Raw genomic sequence first — 9,649 nt, 5'->3', positions numbered from 1 at the left:
CTGTGTCGCCCTGCCTCTCCCCATGTTCCCCCTGTGTCGCCCTGCCTCTCCCTGTGCTTTTTTGGCCTCTGCAAAAGGTCTCTTGTTTCTGTGTCTCCTTGCTCCTTCTCCCAACATGATATGTGGGGAGGGGCAGGTGGAAGGTCACCCTCTTGAGACCTCTGTCCTTCCAACTAACTGCATAGGCTGAGGTCTGATGAGAGGCCCAGGCTGGACCCTACACCCTTTCATTGCCACAGCCTGGGCCTGCCCCTGACCCCTGGCTGAGTGTGTGGAAGCTCGGACCCCTTTCTTCCTCTCTCCCTCACCTCCCATCCCCCATCCCTTTTTTCCCCTGAGCCTAGGGGCCCTAGTCCTGCAGGCTGGGGAGCTGTGGGTTTGAAGATTGCTCCATTTCTGCCTCCTGCCACCCCTGCACAGAGCCACTATAATTACATGTGGCTGCGGTTCACCTCTTCCCCAGTGCTCTGGCCGGCTCCTTGTCCCCCTCCTGACTGTAGCCCCTCCCTGCTCCTCACCCCCAGGTTCCTCTGACTCCTCTGCCATCATCCTCTCTGACCCAGTTTCCCCCCTGTCTCCCTCCATGCTCTGTATCACACATTGGTACCTTCTCCGTCACCTCTGCCCCTGCTCCATCTCTATCTTTCTCTCCATTACTGATTTTCACGCTATTGCTGCGTCTCGCTCCCGTCCCAGGCTGCCTGTCATTGGGTCACTATGGATCTCTCTTCTGTGCCCAATCTCTTGCAGTCCGATGTTCTATCTCCCTTTACCTCTACCTCTCACTGTCCCTTTATTCTCCCTGTCACTCTCAATGCCTGTCCCTATCTCTCCATCGCTGACCATCCGTCTGTTCTCCCCTGTGTTGTGGTTCTGCCTCCTCTCCCTACTTCTCTTTATACTCTGCCATCTCTGCCCCTCCCGACACCACATGCACACGTGCACACACTCAAATGCATGCACACCCTTGCTCACTCCCAGATTGTGGTTTGGGAGCTTTCTATTTTGGAGCCTGGTGCTGTTGTCAGATAGAGTAAGGGCTGGGTAACTGGTGCAAACAAAGAATGAGGGTTCAGTGGGCATGCTGGGCTGTGGGGCGGGGCCCACGGCTGGGCAAACAGGAAGGCCCCAGGAAAATGAACCTCAGTCATCTGCTTTTTTCCTAGCCCAGACCCTATCCCTCCTTCCTGGGCTGGAGGTAGTAACAGGATCCACTCACCCTGCGGAGGCAGCGCCACAGGAGGGCTCCCTGGAGGAGGCGGCAACCCCCATGCCCCAAGGCAATGGCCCTGGCATCCCCCAGGCCCTGGACAGCACTGACCTCGATGTCCCCACAGAAGCTGTGACATGTGAGTCCTAGGGGGCCAGGACGCTGGATGGCAACATGTAGGGGTTGCACTAGGGAACTCAACCCAAATTGGTTGGCAAAAGTGGGTGCACCCACTTGGCCAGAACCTTGAGGGTTGTAGCACGGGCAGCAGAAAGGGGAAGGGCACTGTCCCTGTGCTTTCTGTCAAGGGGAAGATCTCCATTGCAAAGTGACTCGGAAGCAGGGAGTGTGGGCAGGCTCCAGGCAAAATGGCTCAGGGCGGAGAGCATGCGGCTACCTGGAGAGAGGCACCCCCGGCCTCAGGAAGAGATCCATCCGCTGGGCTGAAGTCAGGCGGGGAACCAGAGCCTGATGCAGCTCCATCCTTCTAGGAATCAAGGGTAAAAGGAAGAAGCCCCCAGTTGCTCTGGGGCGAAAGGAACAAAATTCAGCACCATTCCCAGGCCTGGCTCAAGTTCTCCGAGGAGGTTCTGGGAGGGAGAGAATTTTCCACCTTCACCCTCAAGAACAGGAGAAGCAACAGCTGGGATCATTTTATAATTAACAAAGATTTGCCCACATCCATAGACACATTTTTACTTTCCAACTTTCTTTCCCTGAGTGGGCTCGCTTGCTCTCCTAATCAGCCTCTAGTGAGGCAGCAGGATGGCTACTGCCAAGTCCGTTTTACAGATGAGGAAACAGGCACAGAGAGCTGCCCACCCTGGTCCCAAGCTGGGAAACTCAGGTCTCCTGGCCCAGCACTCTTTGCAGTGCCTGCCTGCATGCCCAGCTGGCATGGCTGAGCTGGGAGCCTCCTCCAGCCAGGGCATCTGGGGCTAAACTGGACTCCCTGGAAGTCAGGGTTACTAATCCTGCTAGTGCACGGCCCTCGGTCTCCTCCAGCACACCCACCAGCAGAATTGAGAGAAAGAGGTCAGCGCCATGGCCTGGAGGGGCCTGGTGGGAATGGGACAGACATTCCTGTGTCTGTGAGCCCTGAGTGTTTGTTTGCTCTGTGACTCAGCCCCCAAGGCCATGGCCACAGGCAAGCTCTGTGTCTGTCCACATCTCCCAGATCCCTCGGCTCACCGCACACTCCCGCCCTCTGGTCACTGTGCCCATGTTTAGGCAGAAGGGCAAGGGGCACCGAAGCTGGCCAAGGGCTCAGCCCAGTCACCCAGTGTGGTGCCAAGAGGTAGGGGCCAGATGATTCAGGCCTGGCCACTTCCCATAGCCTTAACCCTGTTTACCCAGATGCAGGCACCAGCCACACCTCTTGCTGGAGGCTCCCAGCATGGAGCCTCTCCAGAACCCTGGCTTCCACCCTCCCCCTGACCTCCCCACCTTGTCCTCAGCTCCTTTCTCCCAATCTTCATGCCCTCCCTGCTCCACTTCCCAGCTATAGGACCTTTGGCAAGTTTTCTTCTCTCTGGGCCTCTGTTTTCTCATCTGTGAAATGGGGCCAGTAGTAGATCTATTGTGATGACTAAAAAAGCGACTCCACCTGAAGCTTCTAGCACTGTGCCTGGTACATAGTACCTGCCTGAAACATGCACGCCACCAGTTATGAGGGTAGTGATTGTTGTGATAGCAGCAGCTTATTCCTCAGTCACTTGTCTCCCAGCCTCTGCCCCTTTGCAGGCCTCTGCCCTCTGAGCCCCAGGTCCTAATCTCTAAGCTCATCCCATCTCTGACACTTGCTAGCTGTGTGACCTTGGGCAACTTACTGTACCTCTACCTGTCCGGGACTCAGTTTCCTCATCAGTAAAAGGCTAGCGATACTGAGGGGATCCGTGAGCAGCAAGTACTTAGAAGGGCTGGCGTGCAGGAAGCACGCAGCATGCAATGTCGTGACTGCTGCCATCACTGGAAGACCCGGCCTCTTCAGCCAAGGGAGGCACCGAGGCCACCTTCCCCTCTGCTTGGGCTCCAGGGCCCCCAAGACATCTCCCTCCTACACAATTCACACACACACAGACCAGGCCTGAGGGAGATGGGGATCCAGACCCCAGCTTCTAAGGGACTGAAGTGCCCTAACTTTACAGAAGGTCCTTGGGGCCACAGGGTCCTGCCCAGGAGTCAGGACCCCTGCACAGCTGAGGGGCCCCAGAGCTCTCAGTGACCCCTCCTCAGTCCCTCCTCACTCCCCGCACCATGCACACCTCCCCTCATCTCTTGAGAACAGAACTGAGCCAGCTGGTTCTCACCCAGAACTGAACATCCCTGAGCGAGGAGCAGGAAGGAACTCGGGGTTTGGGGGGTCTCCAGGGTCACCTTGCCTGCACCCCATTGATAAAGCTGAAGTTTGGTCCCTCAGCCTGCAGTGGGGACCCAGGGATCCTGGCTTCAGGGGTCTCCTCACTGCCCTTCCTCTTGCCTTCTTCCCTCCCTCCTCTCCCAGACCTCAAGGGCCCCTCCCCAAACTCTCTGCCAGCTGACCATAGAGGCAGGATGGCATTGGGGGTGTGGAGGGCAGAGGCTTGAGTGGAGGCACCAGGAGGAAGAAGCAGGAGGTAGAGGGGCTGCAGTGAGGAGCCCCTGGATTCCAGAGCCAGGCGTTCATCTCCAAACAGATGTTTCCAATAAATCACCCAGTGCACCAAGGGCAGTAACAGCTGGGGGCTTGGCAGAGGCCGAGGTGAAGATTAACTGCTTCACTGCTGTGCTCCCGACCCCAGCCAAACCACCCCTCTTCCCCAGCACTGCCACTGCCACCACTCTGCCAAAACTCCAGGACGGCAAGAGCAGGAGAATGGACTTCGTGTGAGGAACAAAGGAGAGGTCCAGTGCTCTGAGCCTCTGCCCTTATACGTCTGTTATTTCTGGACTGAGCACTGAACTGAGAGTCAGGAGCTAGGCCCAACTCAATTTCATGGCATGGCTCTGGACCAGTCATTTCGTCTCTCTGGGCCTCAGTTTCCCCATCTGCAGGATACAGGTCTGGCTGGGTGCTTTGGGGTGTATGTAAGAATGAAGCAGGCAGGATTCAAGCATAGCTCTGGGGGCTGAATGACCCCTACCCTTTTCCCATCACCCTTTCTCTTCATCTCTCCAGGCCAGCCTCAGGGGAACCCCTTGGGCTGTACCCCACTACTGCCGAATGGCTCTGGCCACCCCTCAGAGGTAGGCGGCACCAGACAGGCAGGGAATGGTGCCCTGGGTGGCCCCAAGGCCCACCGGAAGTTGCAGACACACGCATCTCTCGCCAGCCAGGGCAGCAAGAAGAGTAAGAGCAGCACCAAATCCACCGCCTCCCAGATCCCCCTCCAGGCCCAGGAAGGTAAGCACCCATCCCATCTCTCCCTGGGAGAGGCCTCCAAAGCCGGGTTCCTCGAAGCAGGACGCACGGGCCCACAGGAGCACCTTCACCAGGCTGCTGCTTAGAAGTGCAGGATCTCAGCCTCTTTCCATGCCTACTGGATTGGAATCTCTGGTGGAGCTTAACAAGCCCTGTAATTAAGCCTGTAATCCCAGGACTTTGGGAGGCCAAGGCGGGTGGATCACCTGAGGTCAGGAGTTTGAGACCAGCCCTGCCAACATGGTGAAACCCTTTCTCTACTAAAAATACAAAAAAAATAGCCGGGCATGGAAGGTGACGCATGATCAAATCTTAGAACCTTGCAAAGTACACCTGTTGGGTAAAGGTGTACCTGCCTTCTCAAAGCCACCTTCCCACCACCCCCCAAACCCCTCCCCATCCCTGCTTTCCCAGAGTTGCTGTGACAAGGAACGGAGCCACCTGGGTTGATCCATCTCAAGCCACTCTTTCTGGAAACAGCAATTTTCTGTTTAGGGAGGAAAAAAGAACGTGTAGCAGAATAAAACGGTGCCAGGGCAGGGCTGCAAGGTGCAGTGGGAGGTCAGAGGATTCAGACACCCAGCCAGCTGATGCGCCTGCAACACAAAGATCCTCTGCAGGGCCACGGGGGCAGCCGGTCCCCTCCTCACCAGCCATCAACTGAACGTGGCTAACAGCTGCCTGAGCTCAGTGATGGCCTGACCTTTACCTCAGAATGTTCCTGTGATTCCTGTTCGTGTGAAGGGACCCTGGCCTGGGCATCTGCAAAACATATTTGTACGTAACATGCTCAGAAACCTTCCCACTCCACAGATTCTGCCCAATAGTCTTTTTTTTTTTTTTTTTTTTTTTTTTTTGAGACGGAGCCTCGCTCTGTCATCCAGGCTGGAGTGCCGTGTGCAATAGCGTGATCTCAGCTCATTGCAACCTCCTCCTCTCGGGTTCAAGCGATTCTTCTGTCTCAGCCTCCTGAGTAGCTGGGACTACAGGTGCGTCCCACCACACCCGGCTGATTTTTGTATTTTAGTAGAGACAGGGTTTCACCATACTGGCCAGCTTGCTATCGAACTCCTGACCTCAGGTGATCCACCCGCCTCGGCCTCCCAAAGTGCTGGGATTACCGGAGTGAGCCACTGAGTCCGGTCCCAACAGTCTTATTTATGAAGGAGCCATTTATTCATTTAAAATGTCCTGGCCGGGCACGGTGGCTCACGCCTGTAATCCCAGCACTTTGGGAGGCCGAGGCGGGTGGATCACGTGAGGTCAGGAGTTTGAGACCAGCCTTGCCAACATGGTGAAACCCCTTCTCTACTAAAAATACAAAAAAAAAAAAAAAAAGCTGGGCATGGTGGTGGGCGCCTGTAATCCCAGCTACTCGAGAGGCGGAGGTTGCAGTGAGCCAAGATCGCACCATTGCACTCCAGCCTAGGCAACAAGAGCAAAACTTCGTCTCAAAGAAAAAATCAAATGAAATGTCCTAGGCACCTGCTACGTGCTGGATACCCGGTTCCTAACCTCATAAAGCTCTCATAGAGACGTAGATAGATAATTGCCATACGATGTGTTACGTGCAGTGATAAACTCACAGAGGATTATGCAAACACAGGAGGACTGTTCACACCAGCCCAGAAATCTGGGGAGGGAATCCTGGGAAGGCTTGGAGGCGATGTCTGAGCATGCCTTAAAAGACCAGAAGGAGGCTCCAGCCAGGAGAGCACAGAGCTGAGAAACGGCTGGTGTGGCTGGAGGGTGAACTGCCAAAGGTGAAACTCCTGGCAGGCAGGGGTCCTGGGAGATCTTTACCAACCAGTGAACCTAGACTATCTGGAAAGCAGTAGGGAGCCACTAAAGGGTTTACACAAGGTGGTGACCTCATTAGATTTACATTTGAAGATAACTACCCTATCCAGTTTGGAGAGAGATCAGAAGACCCTAGTCCCTCCACACAGGCATGCAGGAGAACAGGATTAGACCCTCCACAGCATAGTGAGCCTCCCAGAGGGCCCCCTGGCCAGGAGAGCTGCACGCTGTGCCCCATGGCCTGGCCCCAGCACACAGAGGGCTGCAGGACATGGGCTCTAGAGCCAGCAGCCTGGATTCAAGCCCTAACTCCACCACCTCCCAGCTGGTGCCCAGCGCAGCTTCATGCATTTCTATTCGCTGAGCACCTCTACGTGCCAGGTGCTGTTCTAGGGACTTGTAATCTTTCAGTGAACAAAATGGACAAAGATGCCTGCCCTGCTGGAGCTTACATATCCGGTAGGAGGAGATGACAGTGAATATGAGGAAACGGTGTAGTACAGTGGGAGGCGACGTCCTCTGGGGGATGAAGTAGACAGTCAGGTAGGGCTGGGCAGGGAGTGTGAGGCAGAGCCAGCCGGTTGCAGTATTGAAGAGGGTGGTGGAAGGCCTCGATGAGAGGTGGCATTTGGGCAAAGAAGGAGATGAGGGAGTCAGCCGAGCATGTGCCTATGGCAAGGTTGTTGCAGGCAGAGGAATCAGTGCCTGCATGGCCAAGGAGCAGCCAGGAGGCTGGCATGGCCAGAGCAGACTGATCCGGAGGAGAAGAGTGGGAGAAGGACCTAAGAGGCACAGGGATCAGACCACAGGGGGCCTCAGAGGCCACTTCAAAGACTTCAGCTTTTATCACAAGTGACATGTGAACCATGGGAGGGGTCTGAGCAGAGGAGGGCCAGGATCCAACAGATATTTCTAAAGGATCCCTCTGGCTGGCTGTGGTGTGGAGCAGAGATGCCGGGTGGCGGTGGTCAAAACCAGGGAGTGGGGACACCAGTGAGCAGGCTGTTGAAGATGTCCAGGTGAGAGATGAACCAGGTGGTAGGATTTTGGGTGTAGACTTAACTTCTATCTCTCTCTCTTTTTTTTTTTTTTTTTTTTTTTTTTGAGACAGAGTCTAGCTCTTGTTGCCCAGGCTAGAGTGCAATGGTGTGATCTCGGCTCACTGCAGCCTCCACCTCCTGGGTTCAAGCGATTCTCCTGCCTCAGCCTCCCAAGTAGCTGGGATTATAGGCGCATGCCACCACGCCCAGCTAATTTTTTGTATTTTTAATAGAAATGGGATTTTGCCGTGTTGGCCAGGCTGTTCTCAAACTCCTAACCTCAGGTGATCCGCCCACCTCGGCCTCCCAAAGTGCTGGGATTACAGGCGTGAGCCACTGGGCCCAGCCGACTTCTCTTAACCTTAGTCTCTTCATCTGTAGAGTGGGGCTAGTAATAGCCCCTGCCTCATAAAGTCATTGGAGGCCTAAATGAATCTAATTCATGCACAGCACTCAGAACAGTGCCTAGAACATGAATCACTCCATATGTTGGTTAAATAAATAAACAGAGGGTGGCTAAGAGCAAGAATGATCCAGACTGCCTGGGCTGGACCCCTGCTCTGATGTGCTTAACTGTCTATGCCTCGGGGTCATCACCTAGAAAATGGAGCTGTGGGGACAGATACGTGAGCTTCGTGCATGCCGAGTGCTTGGCATGGGCGGGGACACAGTGAGCACTCAGCGTCCCTGCCGCTGCCGCTGCCGCTGCTGCTGGGCCCCCACACCCCTGGCTATTTCACATATGCCCACCCCTCCCCTCTCTCACCCCTCCCCCTCTCCACCGCCCACCCTGCAGACTGCTGTGTCCACTGCATCCTGTCCTGCCTGTTCTGCGAGTTCCTGACGCTGTGCAACATTGTCCTGGACTGCGCCACCTGCGGCTCCTGCAGCTCAGAGGACTCGTGCCTCTGCTGCTGCTGCTGTGGCTCCGGTGAGTGTGCTGACTGCGACCTGCCCTGCGACCTGGACTGTGGCATCCTGGATGCCTGCTGCGAGTCCGCGGACTGCCTGGAGATCTGCATGGAGTGCTGTGGGCTCTGCTTCTCCTCGTGAGCCTCTGTTGGGGGCTGGGCCAGCCAGGCAACCCTGCAGATTCCAGCAGGGTCCCTCTGGGGCCAGGCCAGGGACTGTCACACAAGGCTTGAGAAGCTCCCTCTCCCTGGTCCTCTCCCACTCATCCATGTTCTCTCAGAACCCCAGCCTTGAAAATGGTGGGGGGGACACTTGGAGAGGCCACCTCCTCAGCCGTGGGTGGTGGGCCCATGGTAGAGAAGCCTGAACTCTTTACTGGGTTACCAGGGACATACATTACCAAGGACCTGACAGGACAACCTAGGGGCAGGGCTGCGGTGGGGGCTGCAGGGGGCAACCAGGGCTGCGGAACACTGTGAAAGTTACTTTGGGGAGGGCGGGCCGGTGGGGCCGTGGCTCTCTACCTCTCCCTGCTCCTGGTGCCCACCTCTCTCCTCCACCGCCTCTCTCCTCCACCCTGGGGCTTAGAGGACAGCAAAATGTGAAAAGAGACGCCCCACCCACCTTCGGCCAGCCCTCTCCAGTCTCCTTTCCCGGGCTCTTGTGGGGGCCTAACCCACGCAGTGACCCCAGAGGGCAGGGCTAGGCGAGAGCCTGGGGTGGGGCGGGAGGGGAACAGTATGGAAATAGACTGGAAGGGGAAAGGGAGGGAAGGGAGGGAGGGTCTGTTGTGTTTGTTGCTGTAAATAAAGATATTTGTCCATCTCAGATTTCCTTGGGACTCATGACTAATTGCCATGGACCCTGACTCTCAAAAGCAAATGCCCCCTAAAAAGCACCCACATGGACAAGGCTGCCCTGCCCTCTGGGGGCCCTGCCTCTTCTGCTTTTCTTACCCCAGAAACTGCCCTGCGCTTCATGTTCCCCTCCCTTCTTCATGTTTCCCACTAAGGGAAGAAGGTTAAGGGGGTACCGTCTCCCACCGTTATTTCCCTCTTCCCACCAAAGGGAGGGGAAGCCCAGAGAGGGAAGAGTTAACCTCGGCATGGAATTAATTAACAGCAGATGTGTTCGGGTTTTGATTAATTAATCTCCTGCTGACTCCAGCTTCTCCAGCTCTTCCCCATGAAGTCGCTCCAAGGTGTAGGTGATGCTCCAAGGCGTAGGTGATGCTCCAAGGTGTAGGTAACGCCCATATCAGTGCCAGAGGGATGCCTGGGAGGGGCT

At 55.9% G+C, this 9,649-nt stretch overlaps 1 protein-coding gene across 4 annotated transcripts in view; it reads left to right on the top strand.

Annotated features, from left to right (window-relative positions):
• Nucleotides 1–9,192, top strand: part of MDFI (MyoD family inhibitor) — an 18,591-nt gene extending 9,399 nt beyond the window's left edge. For 2 of the 4 annotated variants that reach the window (XM_017878280.1, XM_017878281.1), the window contains exons 3-5: nucleotides 1,172–1,349; nucleotides 4,368–4,592; nucleotides 8,247–9,192. In XM_017878280.1, coding sequence (XP_017733769.1) covers nucleotides 1,172–1,349; nucleotides 4,368–4,592; nucleotides 8,247–8,503 — 660 coding nt within the window. In that variant the 3' untranslated portion in view covers nucleotides 8,504–9,192. Of the gene's footprint in view, nucleotides 1–1,166; nucleotides 1,350–4,367; nucleotides 4,593–8,246 lie in introns of all 4 variants that reach the window. The other 2 variants (XM_017878279.1, XM_017878278.1) reach the window with 1 other exon arrangement.
• The last annotated feature ends 457 nt before the right edge of the window (nucleotides 9,193–9,649 follow it).

Source organism: Rhinopithecus bieti, unplaced genomic scaffold (genome assembly GCF_001698545.2).
Source record: "Rhinopithecus bieti isolate Rb0 unplaced genomic scaffold, ASM169854v2 scaffold_9981, whole genome shotgun sequence".
Taxonomy (NCBI): Eukaryota; Metazoa; Chordata; class Mammalia; order Primates; family Cercopithecidae; genus Rhinopithecus; species Rhinopithecus bieti.
The sequence above is the reverse complement of the archived record's forward strand: the minus strand, read 5'-3'. Positions and strand labels throughout refer to the sequence as shown.